This window comes from Petaurus breviceps, unplaced genomic scaffold (genome assembly GCF_028583685.1).
Source record: "Petaurus breviceps papuanus isolate PSGF00001 unplaced genomic scaffold, PetGlider_PUasm1.0 90650, whole genome shotgun sequence".
In the NCBI taxonomy this organism is placed as follows: Eukaryota; Metazoa; Chordata; class Mammalia; order Diprotodontia; family Petauridae; genus Petaurus; species Petaurus breviceps.
This window is the reverse complement of record NW_027187299.1, coordinates 598,477-617,694: the sequence shown is the minus strand read 5'-3', so window position 1 is coordinate 617,694 and position 19,218 is coordinate 598,477. Positions and strand designations below refer to the sequence as shown.

Below are 19,218 nucleotides of genomic sequence, written 5' to 3'. Positions count from 1 at the left end.
TTAAAAGGCTGCCCTTCTTCTGGACACATGGAGATAATTATACAACTAAAAATCCTTTAAAGTCATAATAATGTCAGAAAATTTTAGGCACATGTAAGAGACTAACAAGCTCAACTTAAACAAGCAATTACAGAGAGATTTGTAAAACAAATGAAAAAAATTAAACTTCTTGATTTTTTTTCTTTTAGACAAACAACCTCTTGATAATAGAAACATTTTCGTAACAGTTAGGCAAATGAAGAAATACAGATATGAGAACACTCAAATACTTATTTTCCACATACAATACAGTACTTAAGGGTTTTTTTGTTTTTTACAAAGGCAGCATGGTGCAATGCATAGAGGGCCAGCCTTGGAGCCAGGAAGCCTTTGGTTCATATCTTGCCTCTGAAGCATACTTGCTGTGTGACTCTAGGCAAATCACAAAACCTCCCAATGCGCCATGCAAAGCTCTCTAAGACTAAGTTACAGGAAGCTGCAATTTTACATCTGTGGAGGGAGCTTCCACACACATTAGTAGTTCCCTACACTGATGAAGTAACTCTGGACATACATAACATTTTTTGGAGGTAGGTTTTTCCCTGGCAATATTTTCTGATTTTAAAAGACCAAATCTTAGATATATTCTATAGCTAGTTATCACTTATAGAAATGCACTAAAATTATATAATTAAACTTTTAGAAACATAATCAGGGATTCACAAACTATGGCATTTTATTTCAGAGCCTTTGCTTACATTTGTACAATATATTACATAATTCTCCATTGTCTGCATAACCTAATATATGCTCTATAGCTTTTTTCTATAAGCTTTTCCTTCAATGTTTGTCAATAAATTTTTACAGTCCTGTACAAATCTGAATATTTTTAAACCATTTTCAACAAAATCGGTTACTGTGAGCACACACTACAAAGACTGAAAATGCTTTTCTTAGAAAAGTTGAATGTAAAGGATTCTGACACGTTAGCATCTACAAACAAAACATTTCAAAATTCCCACATGTTGTATTGCCAGGAAAAAAATAAACATGCCAGCCCCCATCCAAAAAAAGTACACAGAACTACAATTAAAACAGTAAAACAGTCTGTACAATAAAGTACTGTGTATTAACAGTGCTAGGTATTAAATAGCTTGAATGAACACTTCCGCAATATACAAATGTCTTACAAAGGTGTATAATTAAATATACAAGTGCCAAACAGAACAGATCTTGGGATCATACAACATAAAAGTCAATACAAGTAAAAACAGCTTGCGTTCATTTTTTATTTTTTACAAGGCATTTTTATCTTAGCAGTCCTACCACTCAGATAAGCTATATTTAAAACTATCATTTTGTGGTAGTGTTCATATCACCAACCATGAATTACACATGAACACAGCTTACTTGTTCCTGAAATCCTGTTGTAGCTCATAATAAAATAAGCATTACAAATCAAATATATGTTTTAAAGGGAAAAGGAACATTTACAATAAAACACAAAAATATAACTGTTATAATCCATTATGAATAAATATACACTTTAAACTGGCTAAGTACAATTTTATACATTGTTTAAGATTTAATATAGTTTGTTAGCCATTTTCTTCCTTTTTCACACAATGTATTATATCAAAATTAAAAAAAAAATACTGATTCATAGAAAAATGGCAAAGTACAGTAGTTCCATTCCAATTAATGGGCCATGAAAACCCATTGCAAAACCATTTAACCTAATTCAAACCTGTAAACATTGTCAGTCTTTTTTAAAAGAGAATCTTATTTGGTTACCAGGACTGATGTCTAATATCCTGTTACCTGCAGGTTTTGAATTTATTACATGTGCTTGACTTATACAATTTAAAGCCACTTTAAGGTGACTTGCATTTAAAAAACAATTAGCTTGTACAAATGAAAATAGGTTCATATTTTTCATAAATAAATGGAAAAATATCAAATGTTCCAGCTTTAACAAAATACCAGGGAATACATGTACAGTAAGTTTTCAGACATGTTCTGGCCCAACCAACAACTATGCTTCCTGTATTGTCTCAGTAGGCAGTGAAAAGCCTCCATTTGCCACAGTGGAAGGCCTTCAAGTTACCAGACATACAATTCCCAGACAAGTTGGAAACAATTATTGCTTGAGGAAAAGCAGTTCATTGTACTTTTTCTTCATAAAAAGTGCACTTAAGTGCCAAGTCAGCTTGTCAAGAAACAATTTTTAAATATAAAATAGTGCTTGTCTGATTTTGTGTGCCACTGTGCAGTATATATAAAAAAAGGGGCCCTCAACAGCCATTAAGTGCAAAGTGCTTTGGGAAGTCCTGCTGTCACCTGCACTCCACCGACATTCCGGGCTGTGATGCACTGGACATGGAGGGCTCTGCTAAAGTTAACATGACAGCAGCTGTGATAGAGCTGGATGAAGGGGAAGAAGAAGAAGATGAGGATGTAGCAGCACCTAAGAACAGTGGAGGAAAAACAAAAAGGAGATTAATAAAAACAGTACCCAAAGAATGCTAGTAGCTCACATTTATATAACACTTTAGGGTTTTTTCAAAGCACTTTACATGTATTATCTTATTTGAGCATCGTGACAGCTTTGTAGGTAACTACAACTTTTAGCACCATTTTACAGATGAGGAAGGAGAGAGGTTATATAATTTGCTTGTAGTGACAAAGCTAGTAAGGATCAGAGATGGGAGCTATCCTAGGTCTTCTTATCCCAAGTCCTGTACTTTATTTACTATACACTGTTGCTGTTTGTCCTAAAGAGAAAGGGAGGCATGAAACATTTCTGTGTTATAAACTATGACTCTGTAATACTAGGTATAAGCATAAGCATTCAGTTTACAAAAGACAGACAAATTAGGTCCCAAACAGCATAATGTAAAGAAAGAAAAGCATATATTTATCAACTCAAATACAAAAATTAAATAAGCCTAGCTCTCAGAGAGCTTATATTCTATTAGGAAGTCTCAATAATTCTATAGATAAAGAAATACAAAGTATTTTCAGGAAAGAGAGCACTAACAAAGGCTCTATCCTGGCTCCTCTTCTTTTTTTCTCACTGGATTTGGATTCAGAAATACCAGAATTTGAATCCTGCCTTCAGCTGGCTCTGTGACCCTAGGTAAGTCATCTAACCTGTCTGAGCCTCAGTTTCCTCATCTGTAAAATGGAAATGCCAACAGAACCTATCTCTCATGACTGCTGTGAGAAGCAAATGAGTTAATATATGTAAAATGCTTATTAAATTTAAAGGATTATAAAATATTAGCTATGATGCTGCTATTAATGATAATGATTATATCTCTCTTGCTGAGCTTAGCAGTTCCCCTAGGTTCAATCAGTATCTCTATGCAGATGATTCTCAGATCCATATACCCAACTCTAGCATCTCTCCTAAGTTCCAGTCTTTTCCAACCAACTCTCTGTTAGCTATTTGCAACTAGGTTTCTTCTAGGCATCTCAAACTCAAGAGATCCAAAACAGAACTCATTATCTTTCCTCCCAATTCTACTACTGTTCATAACTATTAAGGGCACCACACTATAATAGCAAGCACAGAAGTAGTTCACACCTTGTTTCAGCTACTGAATTAACACCTTGTTTCAGTTCAAGTTTCTTTTGAGCCTTGTATCAAGTCTGTTAAGAAACAGAACCTATGAACCCCACACCTTGTGAACCCTAGAACTTATGAACTCCTGGGAAGGAGCTAATGACCATATATAAGGAGAGCACCAGGGCTTGAGACAGCAGAACTGAAGAGAGGACTCTTGTGGTGGTAGAGTCAAGAAGGAGAAAACTTGTGGTATCCCAGCACTCTATTTGTCTGTTCTGTGTTGTTTGTTTGTGATACTTTGGGACCTTACTGGGAAGAAGCCCTGGGACCTTACTGGAAGTCCTGAAAGAGGATTTTCTGGTTGTATGTTTACATACATTACATACATACATACTTTACAGAACTTCTGGAGGGGGGTTTTAGAGGTCCTGGGACTTTACTGATGATTTGTGCTGACCTCTTGGACCTTGTTTGTGGGTCTTTCTTTCTTTCTTTTGCTTTTTGGAGGGCAAATGGGGTTAAGTGACTTGTCCAAAGTCACACAGATAGTAAGTGTTGTGTCTGAGGCTGGATTTGAACTCAGGTCCTCCTGACTCCAGGGCCAGTTCTCTATTCACTGCGCCACCTAGCAGCCCCTCTGTGTTGATTTCTATGTTGATTTGTGTTGTGTTCTCAGACCTTGTTGGTGGGTCTGAGTTGATTTCACAGGCAAATAGGGAACTGATGATGGTGCTAGCAATGTGTACGAATATTATTGTGGCTTTGTCAAGCTTTGTCTTCCCAGAAACAGGAACTGTGAAGGACTTGAGATGGACTTCAGTATGGAATGGGAACTGGACAAGGAACTGGGAGCTGTCTGCTTTTGAACCCAGGTGACAGCTGGAGCTGGTACCATGGAAGAGGAACCAGCTGAGAGCCAGCCTCGAGTCAGGCTGAAAGAAGACTTTACTTGGATACTGTGTACTGACTGAGAAGATTATGATTTACTGTGACGTAGGGGTGGAAAACTTTGACTTTTGTACATTGTGACTGAATTAAGGATTTTGTGATTAACTAAATGAATGTACTTTGTTTAAAACTATGTGACCACTTTGGTGAAAACTATGTGGCCATTTTAGTTATAAGTTGTTAGGTTGTGACATGGTGAATGTTGTATCTTGATTTTCTGTGAATGTTTTGGTCTGATTTGTTATTGAATAAATAGAGTTCACTATACTGTATAATCAGAACCTTGAAAACTGTTCACAGAAGCAATCCTCTGGAAAGCTGTTCGTGCATGGCTTTACACACACCCTTCCTGTTACTCAGACTTGCATTCTTGCTATCCACCATTTCACTTAGCCCCCACATATCAAATCAGTTGCTTTCTTCACATCTCTCACATACAGCTCCTGCCTTCTCTATCTTCATAGTCATCACCCTAATTCAAAAGTCTTCATCACTATGCTGGAGTGCAATAACCTCCTAATTGGTCTCCCTACACAAGTCTCTTCTTACTATATCTATCCTTCAGACAGCTGTCAAAGGACTTTTTCTAAAGCACAGGTATGACCATGTCACCCTACTATTTGATACACTTTAGGCACCTCCAGGATCAATTATAAACTCCTCTGTCTGGTATTTAAAGTTCTTCACAACCTGGGTCTTTACTACTGTCTTTTGATTTTCTTATATGTTACTCTCTTCCACAAATGATACAGTTTGACTTGCTTTTTCTTGTATAAAACACTTGATCTTGGGTCTTCATGCTTTTGATGGGGCTGTCCCCCATGCCTGAAATGCCTTCTCTCCTGTCTCCACTGCTGTCCCTGTGGTCCCTCCCTCTGACTAGAGAGGGTAGAGATGGAGCACTACTCCTGAAATTTCCATTGAAGGAGGGCACCCAGGTCAGTCATCTCTTCATTTCTTGCCCTGTGGTACTCCTCTGGACTTCTCCATCATGCCCTTGGGCCAGCACCTTGCTGCGTACTTCACCACCAAAAAATGGAGCCAGGGAAAAGGAGGCAATTTCCTAAGGGCTCCTTATTGTTACCTTATTCTCATCTCAAATCACCATTATTATCATCATCATTATCATCACCACTCAGACATTACTCAGACATCTTTTCTGCCTATTTTCTCCTTCACTATTGCCTTACATGAAGAGGGAGCCCCTTTCCTTGCCAAAACAGCCCTTTCTATATGGATGCTTGATTTCCTCTCCTGTCTTCTCTGACAGATCACCATTATTATCACCTTCCCTACTCTCTCTTGAGTCTCCTTCCCTGATGTCTATAAACACATCCTTGTGATTCTCCACCTTTAAAAAACCCTCATTTGAGCTGATATTCCTGCTAGCTAACGTCCTATGTCTCTCCTTCACTGTTGGGCTAAACTTCTTGAGAGTTTATATAAACACCAGGTTCCTCCACTTCCTGCCCTCTCACTATCTCTTAAATCTCCTTTTTAAAAATACAGCTTCCAACTTCATCATCAAATTGAAAATGTTCTTTCAAGTGACCAACTGTCCCTTTATTATTAAACCTAATGGTCTTTTTCTCAAATCTTTTCAATATCCCTGGAGTCTTTGACAGCATAGATCACTATCTTTTGAATACTCTCTTCTTCAAAATTTCAATTCTCTTTACTTTTTAAAAAATTTTACACTTAAATACAAAATGAGAAAAGGGAAAAAAAACATTGTCATGTACATAGCAGACCATAAGAGAGGATTCAACATAAAACAATAAATTTCCATTTCAACAAAACCTATATAATATTAAACATTGTTTTCAAAGCTGCCCAGCTTTTCTCTGCTTCCTTGCTGGTTTTCTTTTGTTCTTGGTTGTGCATTTTTTAAACTTTTCTCCCCCCTCCCTTTCCCCTCACCCTAAAGGTTACAATTAAGCATATATATGCATGTACATATATGTATGTATACACAGATATCTATAAACATACACATATATGTAAGACTGTCCTATGCTTATTTCCTCCTATTCTCTGTTTCTCTGAAGGTCAATAGCATCTTTCTTCATTTGTCCAAGTCTTTCCATGCTTTTCTAAATCAACCAGTTCTTCATTTCTACACCACAGCAATATTCCTTTCTAGAATCAAACATCTTTCCTTCATAGGATCTGACTGCTCAAAGTTGTTCTTTGTGTTCATTTTGCTCATTATTTCATGGAGGTCTCCTCATGCTTTTCTAAAATAATCGAGCTTATCATTTCTTATAGAAGATATTTCATCATGAACAAATGCCATAATTTGTTTAGCAATTTCCCAATTGACAGGCATCCTCACAATTTTTAGTTCTTTGCCACCACAGAGAGCTGCTATAAATATTTTAGAACACAAAGGTTCTTTTCCATTTTCCCTAATCATCTTGGGAAACAGACCAAATAGTGGCTTTGGGCATAATTCTAATTCTCTCTCCAAAATAGCTGGATCAGCTCACCGATCCACCAATAATGGATTAAAGTCTCGATTTTTCCACATTGACTCCAGCATTTGTCACTTTCCCTTTCTATCATTTTAGCCAATCTAATAGATGTAAAATGATATCTCAAGGTTGTCTTTGAAGCATTTTTTTAATATGACTACAAATTGTTTTGATTTCTTCATTGGAAAACTGACTCTTCGTATCTGCTTACCATTTATCAATTGTGGAATGACTCCCATTCTTTTTTTTTTGCTTTTTGGAGGGTAATTGGGGTTAAGTAACTTGCCCAAGGTTACACGGGTAGTGTTTTTATGTGGGTGTTAAGTGTTTGACACCAGAACCGAACTCGGGTCCTCCTGACTCCAGGGCCGGCGCTTTACTCACTGAGCCACCTAGCCGCCCAAATGACTCCCATTCTTACAGATTTGACAAAATTCTTTATATATTTGAGATACGAGACTTTTATCTAAGGACCTGTTCATAAAAATTTTCCCCCAATTTTCTGCTTTCCTTGTGATCTTGGCTACATTTATTTTATTTGTACAAAACCTTTTTTAATTTAATGTAACCAAAATTACCCATTTACATTTCACAACAATCTCTATCTTGTTTGTTCATAAATTGTTCACCTATCCATAAGTCTAATATGTAATATGTTCCACGTTTTTCAAATTTTCTTATAATAAATCTCCCTTTATATCTACGTGATGTATCCACTCTGACCTTATCTTGGTAAATGGTGAAAGATACTCGTTTATGTGCAATTTCTGCCAGACAGCTTTCCAGCTTTCCCAATAATTTTTACCAAATAACAAATTCTTATCCCCCCAATTTAAGTCTTTACACTTGTCAAACACACTGGAAAACTATATGTTTGGATTTTAAGTCTACTCTGTTCCACTGACCTACTTTTCTATTTCTTAGGCAGAATCAGGTATTTTGATAATGCCTTATAATATAGTTTAAGTCTGAGATCTAGTAGTGCTAAACCTCCTTCCTTTACTTTTTTCGCATAAGTTCATTTGATATTCTTGACCTTTTCTTCTTCCAAATAATTTTTGTTACTATTTTTTTCTAGCTCCATAAAATATATTTTTTGGTAATTTAATTGGGATAGCATTGAATATGTAATTTTGGTAAAAATGTCCTTTTTATTATATTGGCCCTGCCCACCCATGAAAAATTAATATTCTGCCATTTATTTAAATCTGATTTTATTTGTATGCAAAGTTTGTTGTTTTTTTTTTTAATGGTTTTGTTTGTATAGATTCTGGGTTTGTTTTGGTAGGTGTATTCCCAGATATTTTATGCTTTTTTTTTTTATGGGGATATTCTAGCTATCTCTTCCTGCAGAATCCTACTGGTAATATATAGGAATGCTGATGATTTGTGTAGGTTTATTTTATATTTTGCTACTCTACTGAAATTATTAATTATTTCAATTAACTTTTTAGTTTAGTCTTTAGGGTTTTCCAAGTATATTACCATATCATCTGCAAAAAAAAAAAGATAGTTTTGTTACCTCATTCCCTATTCTGATTCCTTCTATTTCTTTTTCTTCTTATTGTTATTGGTAGAATTTCCAATACAATACTAATAATTTTTTTTTTCGCTTTTTGGAGGGGTAATTGGGGTTAAGTGACTTGCTCAAAGTCACACAGCTAGTTAAGTGTTAAGTGTCTGAAGCTGGATTTGAACTTGGGTCGTCCTGACTCCAGGGCCAGTGCTCTATTCACTGTGCCACCTAGCCGCCCCAAATACTGAATAATATTGATGACCATGAGTATCTTTGTTTCACACCTGCTAGCTTATCTCCGTTACAAATGCTTGCTAATGGTTTTAGGTAAATGCTTTTTATCAATTTAAGGGAAAGTCCATTTTACGCCTGTATTTTCAAGTGTTTTAATAAAAATGAGTGTTGTACTTTATCAAATGCTTTTCTGTATCTATTGATATTATCATGATTTTTGTTGCTTTTATTATTGATATAATCAACTATGTTAATAGTTTTCCTTATCAACATGCTGTTTCATTGTCATTTTCTTTAATGCAATTACTGGTTGTTTCTATTTTATGTTCTTTAATCCATACATTCTTTAACATTAAGTTGTTTAGTCTCCAATTAGTTTTTTTTCTTTGTTTCCATGGTCCCTTGTTAAATATAATTTTTATTGCATTGTAATCTATAAAGGAAGTGTTTGATATTTCTGCTTTTAGCTATAAAATGTTTATGCCCTAATACATATATGGTCAATTTTTGTAAAGGTTCCATGTACTGCTGAGAAAATGGTATTCCTATTTCTCTTCAATTCTCTCCAGCTAACTATCATATCTAGCTTACCTAAAATTCTATTCACTTTCTTAACTTCTTTCTTATTTATTTTTTGGTTAGATTTGTCTAGTTCTGAGAGGGGAAGATTAAAGTCCCCCAATATTATGCTACTACTATGTTTTTCCACCTGTAATTCATTTAACATTTCTTTTAAAATTTTAGATATTATGGTATTTGGTGCATATAAGTTTGGTATCGATATTGCTTCATTATCTATGGTACCATTTATCATAATGTAGTTTCCCTGTTTATCTATTTTAATTAAATCTATTTTAGCTTTGACTCTGTCTGATATCAAGATTTCTACCCCTGCTTTTTTTTGCATGGGCTGAGGCATAATACATTCTACTCCAGCCCTTATTTTAACTCTGTTTATCTTTCATTTTTAAATGTGTTTCTTTTAAGTAGCATATTGTTGGATTCTGACTTTTAATTCATTCTACTATCCATTTCCATTTTATAGTTGAATACATTCAAAGTTATAATTACTATTTGTGTATCTCCCTCCGTCCTATTTTTCCTCACTATTGTCCTTCTCAGCCTTTTTACCCTACCCTTCCTCTAGTTTACTTCTAACTACTACCTCTCTATTTCATACCCTTTTAAAGAATCTTTCCCTTATCCTTTCCCCTTAATTAACACCTCCTTTTCTTTGTTCTTCCCACTCCTCTAAGTGTTCCTCCCTTTTCTTCTTCCCCATCCTCCTAAATCTTAATCTATGCACCCTTCTATATTACCCCTTCCTAATCCTATTACCTCACTCTCTTATTTCCTTATAAGTTTAGAATATTTTTATTCCCTTATAGATGAATACATAGTTTCCTTTTTAATCCAGACCTCATAAGATAGGTTCCAGCACTACCAGCCCTCCCCCACCTGATTCCTTTGTATCAGTTCTTCCTCTCCTGCCTTATTTGTATGAGATAATTGCTCTTTTTACATTTTCCTACATAATTTTGCTTTTCAGAATCAACACATCATTCTCAGCTCTTCCCAATCTTTCTCTGACACTACCTAATTACAAAAGACAAACTTAAGCATGTGGTTTACATCTCCACATATAAAAAGTAAAGTTTGTCTTGATCAAATCCCTTGTAATTGGCTTTTTATGTTTATATTATATTTCTCCTGGAACTTATATGTCAAATTTTCTATTAAGTTCTAGTCTTTTTACAATAAAATCCTGAAAGTCTGCCAATTCATTAAATGTCTTTTTTTTTGGGGGGGGGGGAGGTTCAGGATTATATTGTGCTGGGTAAGTTATTTTTTGGCTGCAACCCCAGTTCTTTTGTTCTCCAATATATGTTCCAATTCTTTTAGTGTAGCAGCTAGTAGTCTTGTAGTCGTCTTGTTGTAATTGTGTAATTGTGGCTCTGCAGTATTTTGTTTTGTTTTGTTTTCCTTGTTGCTCATAATTTTTTCTCTTTAACCCAAGGGTTTTGGAATTTGGCTATGATATTCCTGTAGGTGTTCATCCTGGGATCTCTTTCAGTTAGTGATAGGTGATTTTTTTTTTCTATTTCTACTTTCCCCTCTTGTACTAAAACTTCACGGAAATTTTCTTTCATTATTTCTTGTATTATTATATCATGATTCTGTTTCTAATCATAGTTTTCAGGTAGTCCAACTATTTTTATGTTTTTTCTTCCTGATCTGTTCTTCAGATCAGTTGTTTTTCTTATGACATGTTTCACATTCTTTTCTATTTTTTCATTCTTTTTGTTTTATTATTTCTTGTTCTAATAGCATTCACTTCCCCTTGCCCAATTCTACTTTTCAAGGAGTTGTTTTCTTCCTTAAGATTCTAGATCTCCTTTTCCAGTTGACTTTCTTTTAATAATTTTCTTGGATTGTCCTTATTTTTTTTTCTAATTTTTCTTCAATCTCTTTTATTTAATTTTTAAGGTCCTTTTCAAGTTCTTCCAACAACTTTTTTTGGGCAGGTGACCATTTGACATTATTCTTTGGTGTAGGAGAGGGTTTTTTGCTTCAGTATCCTCTGAAAAACGAATCCTGGTCTTCTCTATTCCCACAGTATCTCTCTCTGATTGGATTCTTTCTCTTTTGCTAGCTCATTTTGATTTACTTTTTATTACTTTTCTTTTTAGCAGCTTGTTATTATAATCACCTCTAGTCCTGGGGTATGAGGGATGGTGCCTCTGGCCTCAGGTCCTTCTTGCTGTTATTTTTTGAGCTTTGTCCAGGGCCCAACCTCAGTACTCCTTTCTCCCTCCAAGCCACAGTTGGGGTTCCCAGGCACACTACATTGGAAATGCTCTTGCTCTTCCAGTAGCTGTAACCTTCAACTCTCTCCTCTAGTATGGAACCAAAACTAAGAACTCAGCTCTTCTCTAAGTGACCACAGCCAGCAGGGTTCCTGTGCTTCTACACTCCTCGGGCATATGCTGGTCCCTCCTCACCTTCAGTTACAGGCCAGCATTGCATCTTGGCAGCACAGCTGGGCCTGGAGTCCCTCTGCAGCAGAGGGTCCTTCAATGTTCCTCTGTTCAGGTGTCTCACACACACACACACACACACACACACACACACACACACACACACACAAACACAGAGTCTGGGATATGAGAATTCCTGTGGCTGAGTCTGAGGCTATGTCCCAACCCCACTGTCCCCAAGGCTTGTTCTTTGTTGTTTTAGTAGAGATAGCCTGGAGGTGTTTGTACTTCACTAAGGCAGAACAGTCTTTCCTCAGGTCTTCTCCAGTTGTCCCAGGAGAAACACTGCTCTGCCCCAACTCTGGTTTATTTTGACCACTCTATATTTACCCTTAGGTGCTATTTTGTCTTGTTTGTGGAGGAAATCTGGATAGCTCAGAATTTTCTGACCTACTCTGCCATCTTCCTCAGTTCTTTTTAGGATTTTGTAACATTATTTTCTCCTGATTCTCTTGTCTGACCACTCTTCAGTCATCTCAAATTGGATATCCTGTAGGCATCACAAACTCAGTATGTTCAAAGCAGAATTATCTTTCAAAACCCTCTCCTCATTACAATTTTACTATTACTATCAAGGGTACTACCATCCTGTCACTTAGGCCGACAACCTAAATGTCAACCTCAACTCTTCATTCTTATACTCACACCCTAACATTTCCCATTTATTGTCAGACCTTGTCATTTGTATCTTCACTGTTCTCTCTCAAATATATTCCCACTTTTCTCTGCTCACATAGCCACTTCCCAGGACAAAGCCCTCAACACTTCTAAACTGGACTATTGCAACAGCCTCCTGCTAAGTGGGCTCTCCATCTCAAGTCTCTTCCCTCTTCCATTCTTTACTCAGCTACTAAAGTGATTTTCCTAAAATGCAGGTGTGACCATTATCACCACCACCCCAATCAATAAGCTCCAGTGGCTCCTTAAAGCCTCAGTTGGGCTATTAAAGTCTTTCACAACTTGGTGCTGTCCTCCCTTTACAATCTTCTTCAACTTTACTTCCTCTGCTTGTACTCTATGCTCTAGTTCCAGTAGCTTACTTGTTCCTCACGTGACACTCCACCTCCCAATGCTGTGACTTTTCACTGACTATTTCCCATGTGTGGAAAGTTCTGCCTCACCTCCATCTCCAACTCCTGATTGCCTTCAAGATTCACCTTAAATCCTACCTTCCTCAAGAGTTCCTTTCCACTGCTAATGCCTTCTCTTTGAGACTGTCATCCATTTACGCTAAACTATATCATGTATGCACAATTTTTTTGAATATTGCCTCTTCCATTAAGACTGTGACTTCCTAGAGGGGAGCTCCTTTTGCGTACTGAACACCCCACATGTAGCACAATGCCTGGCACAAAGTAAGCACTATTACTCTATATATACATATACATATATAATATTCAGACCAATGCAGTATATATATAAATATAATGCATTGGTCTGAATATTAGTCATACCACTAAAATAAGATCTTTATGAAAGGGTAAAAAATAAATACTAAAAATTAACACCAATTATAGGAGAAATATCTACCAATAATGCCATGTGGATTAAACAATTTTCTTTCTTTAAAAGGTAAAAAAGAACAGTAAGATCCAATGGCCTAATATTTTCCTGGAGAAGTATCACTAAGAGGGACTAAAAACTGAGAAAATTCTGAAGACACAAACAGAACTGACTTTAATTAAAAGGAAAAAGGGGAGTTGCTTAAAGAAATTGAAGTGACTACAGAGGGAATGCATGGAACAATTTAGAGTTTCAAAATAGTTAACATTTATAGAGTGCCTACTATATGCCAGCACTATGTACAGTAAATACTTTGCAAATATTATCTCATATAAAATTGTTTCCTTTCTCAAGGAAGGGATGGGGCAGGGAGAGAGAATTTGGAACTCAAAATTTAAAGAGATAGTTAATTTTTTACATGTAATTGGGAAATATTGAATGAAATAAAAATAAATTTGAAAAAGTATATTATCTCATTTGGTCCTCATAACAACTCTGGGAGGTAGGTGCTATTATTATCCACATTTTAAGATGAGGAAATTGGTCACACAGTTAAGTGACTTTGGACTGGGAAGGACACAACAGAAATGGTTATAAAAGCCCCTAAGTGCTCTCAATGAGTTCAACTCACCATACCTGCATCAATTATCAACGTACTACATTTCTAAGGCACAAATAAGACTGGTACATGTGATTTCTGTAAATGTGTATTTTTGAGAGATCCTGGAAATAATGAGAAGTGCCATTAAAGAAAGACAAATATAGTCCCTCTTTTCAAAAGAAGATTCTATGAATATCTTCATAAGATAAATGGGAATCCTGCAATATGAGTGGACAACTATTCAGCTCATTTCTTGAACCATTATGACATGATAACATATAAGTTTGACAGATATCTTAAAAGACCTCACAAAATACACTAAATACATACATAGTTTCAAGACATTAGTAGCTCTCGTTTTTTAGAAATTCAGGAAACTCGAATTATTCTACAATTTGGCACAAGTTATCAAAAAACATAAAAATACTCCAGTCCACACATTAAAAGGAAGCAGTATCATGTTGCTGACAGCATTCCACTATTGGTTCTGCCTTTATTTCGTTGTATAAGCTTACGGAAGTTTATTTAACTTTCCTATGCCTGATTTCTTTCATCTGCAAAATGGGAATGGGGTGGTGATGGGAGTGGGGTTGGTAGAAATGTCCAGTGAAATGATAAAGATTCTTTAATTCAATGATTCCAACAGGTAGATCTCATTTCCAAAGACAGTAATATTAGAATAAATTAAAGTTACAGCAGAGTGGTACAGTGAATATGAAATATGAAACTGCCCTCCCCAGTAAGGAAGACCTAAGTTCAAATTCTCCCTCTGACATGAACTAGGCCCTGAGAAAAATTACTTAACCTCTCAGTACTTCAGGCTACTCCTTAAGACTATAAAATGCAGAGCAAGAGCTAGTCTACGTCACTACAGGGAAAACACTGGCATGGATTTTAAAAAATAATTAAAGCAGAAAATTTTACTATTATTTTGTAGAATATCAAGAACAAATTTTAGAAAACTGATAGATTCCTTTTGTTTTCACATTACCTTCATTTTTCAAATATAACCCTCTCTGGTACTCCCCATCCCTTATAATAAACAAAAAAGAAAGGGGGAAAATTGGCAGTTCAGCAAAATTAATCAACATCAACAAAGTCTAACAATATAGGAAACATTCTCTACTGATGATTTCCCACCTCAGCAAAGAGTAAAGGAGATTTTTCTCTTCGATTCTTCAGGATCAAGGTTGGTTAATTATAATTATACAACATAATAAAACTACATTTTACTGAATAGGTGAAAACACTCACTTTCTCTTTCCTTCTTCTTTAAACGTTTTCTTCTCCGATCAATGGAAGCCACTTCAGATTTCAATGACAGATAATGTTTCCTGATTTCCTGTAGTTTTTCTTGAAGGATTGCAATGCGTTCAGCACTTGTCATATTTTCCAGGTCAGCTATTGGTTTAAAAAACTTCAATAAATATGTGCTTTGGAAAAAATAATTCTATATATGAAGAATCTAAAATTGAAAACTATTCAATCAGTTTGCTATCTAACAGTTGTCTTATAATTTTGGTTAGAAAAAATGCAATTAAAAAATAAACAGGATCATAACAAGAAAGAAAATTTTCAAGCAACTATTCTTATTTTTTTCTGCCTACTCAATATCTGTAAATAATTTGCTATTTTAAGAGTCTCAGACTTTTGATATTTCAATTACATGATTCTTTTTCTAGAGCTCCAGACAACCAACGTTTGTTTGGATTTTAGAACTCCATCTCAGACACCAGGCCCAATTTTGGTCTAAGCATGTCCACAATTTTCTGACTGTGTCTCAGACAGAATTTTGTATGATTCAAAGGAATTGGTATTGCATGTGACATCATTAATCCAGAATACTGGAATTCTCCCCTTGGTCTACATCTTTAACATTCTCACTCTCCTACTGCCTAACTATTCCTGAATCTATTCTGTATCTTCATTGAAAGGTCTAGCCACTCCTCTCCTCTCTGCTTTCCTAATTCATTAACCTGGTTCTGGCCTCCCTGTCTTCCCTTCATAACTTAAATCCTAAAGGTTACAAGTTCAACTATTTACTACCCTCTACCCTTGAAACCCTTGACCTATTGTCATAACACCACTCAATCCCAACCCTGGGTCATTCCCACCAGCTGCCTTTTCTATATCTACTCTTGGGGTACTGAGGGAATCAACCAATAAACAAAGTATTTATTATGTGTCTACTATGTTCCAGGCACTGTGCTAAGCAATGGGGGGAGGGAGAGGGGGGAGAGTACAAAGTACAATACATAAAATAGTACCTACTCATGAGAAGCCTGAATTATAATGAGGGAAGACAAGTACATATATAATTATATAAAGGAAAATTATATAATAATAACATAACAACAATAATAGATAGCATTGATATAGCACTTTTAAGCACAAAGCTATCTTATTTGATATTCCAGCAATCCTGGGAGGTAGGTACTGTCAGCATCCCCATTTCTACAGATGAGGAAACTGAGGCAAACAGAGGTTAAGGGATTTATTTGCCCAGGGTCACACTGCCTGAGGAGGCACTGAGCTAAAGTTTTCCCAAGTAGTTAAATACAAAGTAGTTTTGGAGTGAGAGCACTAGTAGTCAAAAGAATACAGAAAGGCTTCTTGCAGAAGATAGTTTTTAAGCTGGGTTTAAATGAAGAAAAGGGCTCTTTGAAGTGGGGGTAATGAGGGAATCCATTTTAGGCATGTGGGATAGTTAGGGCAAAGATATGGAGTTGAAAGATGGATTGTCATGTGTGAGAAACAGAAAATTCCATGCTGGCTGAACCGCAGAGGAGTTAGGTCCAACGAGTCTGTACATAGAAAGTAAGGATTGATTGTGTAAGGGTTAAAAAACAAAACAGAAGAGTGTATTTTATCTAGAGGCAATACAAAGTTACTGGAGTTGATGTAGCAGAGGAGTCATATGGTTAGTTGGATCTACATTTAAAGAAGGGTACTTTGGCAGGAATGTGGAAGAAGGACTTAAGGAAGAAGACCAGTTAGGAGGCTATTGCAATAATAGATGTGAGGTGATAAAGACCTGAACTAGGTGGTAGCTCTGTGTGAGTAGAGAGATACTGGAGGTGAGAGATGTTTTGAAGGTAGAAATGGCAAGATATGACAAGTGAACAAAAGCACTGGTTATAGGAGAGTAAGGAGTTGCACACAGTACAAGGTTTACAAATGTATAAGACAGAAGGATGATAGTGTCTTCAAGAGAAGGTAGGGAAACTGAAGTTGAGCTGTCTCCAGGCCATATAAAATATCCAATCAGCAACTGGTGATGCAGGATTAAAATTTGGGGGAGATGGTTACATACATGAGTATATCTGCTAGTTAGCTGCATCGAGGATGACAGTTCAACCCATGGGAGCTGATAAGGTTATCAACAGAAAGTACAGAATGAGAACAAAAGACGTCCTATGATTGGAACCACTAGAGGATACCTAGTTATAGGGTAAGTATAGATGATGAACCAGCAAAGAAAAGTGACTAGTCAAGACAGACATTACTACTTACACATTTGAAAACTCCATTTGTAAACCTTGGGTAATCGATTACTGTGTTCCTTGAGCTCAGAATCCTTATCTCCATTCTTTCCACTACACTTTCCTGGAGACTGTGTCCTTGCTGGAGATTTGGTATTATGAGACTTCATTCCAGTGGAAACAGATTTGGCTGGTTGACTCTTAGTCACACTTTCACCAGCAGAAAGTTCTTCACTATCACTACTGTTTGCTGATGTACAAAAAAAGGACAAAAATGTATTAAAGATAAAAAACTAACAATTTTTGCCAGTGATTTTAATAGATGACTAAAAAAAATTGCTGTTTTAACTTACAACTGCTAATATTTAGTGATTTGCTGACATATACACTAGTAATCTAGTCACCAAAAACAGTACATGAATATTCTAATCATCACAGTTAAATAGTTCATCCATACCCATTTTCTTGAAGAAAACTATTCTTACCTGAAATACTCAATAATCAAGAAAAAAAATTTTAAACATTCTTCTGCCATGCTTTCCATACTCAAAATCACAATTATTTTAAAAGATACTTTAAATTGGAATCATATTTAGAACAGATCATATTAGTTTTTGAAATTGTCTTACCATTCTAGAATTGTTCCTCTTACCCCAATTTCCCTTCTACTATACATAATATAGATAGAGATCAATGGTATACACTGTAGGTCACAAACTAAAGAATGGTAATGCATGCTCAACTAGGGATCACAGAACTTGAGCTGAAACAGACCTTAGAGGCCGTATAATCCATTCATCTTTACAGATGAGCAAACTGAGGCACATAATGGTTAAGTGACTTGTCCAAGATCAGAAAACTAACAAGTAGCATTGCTAGGATCTGAACTAGATTACATTCATTACAGACTGCTTAAAAAGAATTCCACATAACTTTAAAAACTTATAATCTTAATAAATAGAATATTTTTTTGCATTGTTCTTAGACCTAATCTTCTGACTAATTCTTCTCTTGCACCCATGCTCAGACTTTTCAAGAAAAGACCACATTAGCATATTGTGAAGAAATTAGAAATCTGTGTGGGAAATGCATTATAGCACCACCTGTTTCCTTACAGGGAACCTGTGGACAGTTACATTATAAAAATCAAAGGAAGAATCTTAACAGGCAGTGTGCTTTGCAAAGGAACAGGTAATGGAATCAGAATCACTTTATTATCAAATTACCTTTACCAGGACATGAAGCGTTAACATTAGAATCCTGAAAGAGGTAATTCATTTTATTAGTTCATTCTTAGAGAATAGTTTACTCATTCTGATTTACCATAGCTTAAGCCCACTGTGTATAATTCGGATAGGAGAGTGCATTCAACTGCTGTATCTCCAAATTATATGAAAATTGACTTGCTGAAGATGCGAGTCCTCTCAGGAAAGGCTACTTAGATGGTAAAGCCTTAAAGACAAAAAATCACAGTGTAGAAAAAAGTTTCAAATATCCTGTTAAGTATACCAAATAGATTGTGATCTATTTGGTATATCTGTACTGACTATATTTACTCATATAATAGCCACTACAATATAAAAGCCAAATCTAGGTTTGAGATCCAAAAGTCTGGACATTTCTTGGTTAACAAAAGGAAATACTAACTCCTCCCCCGTTATGTTTTGAAAAAATAGAAATTCCTTTGGCCCCACGGCTCCTCAGCACATACCCTTGCCACATCTAGTCCCCACCCTTTCCCCCAATGCTGCTACTCAATCTCTGGCGACTCCTGCCTACTGTTGAACCTGGCTCACCACTGCTGCCACCCGTGGCTTGGCCCCACTTCGATACAGTGGACTGACTCAGCCTGGCTTCACATGGCCCTGCTGA

The 19,218-nt window shown here is 36.0% G+C and overlaps 1 protein-coding gene across 3 annotated transcripts in view; it reads right to left on the bottom strand.

Moving 5' to 3' along the window:
- Nucleotides 1-691: 691 nt before the first annotated feature.
- ARID4B (AT-rich interaction domain 4B) overlaps nt 692-19,218 on the bottom strand; it is a 212,201-nt gene continuing 193,674 nt past the window's right edge. For all 3 annotated transcript variants that reach the window (XM_069064835.1, XM_069064837.1, XM_069064836.1), the window contains 3 exons: nt 17,378-17,596; nt 15,119-15,265; nt 692-2,446 (listed from right to left, as the gene is read on the bottom strand). In XM_069064835.1, the coding sequence (XP_068920936.1) occupies nt 2,316-2,446; nt 15,119-15,265; nt 17,378-17,596 (497 nt within the window). In that variant the 3' untranslated portion in view covers nt 692-2,315. The remainder of the gene's footprint in view (nt 2,447-15,118; nt 15,266-17,377; nt 17,597-19,218) is intronic.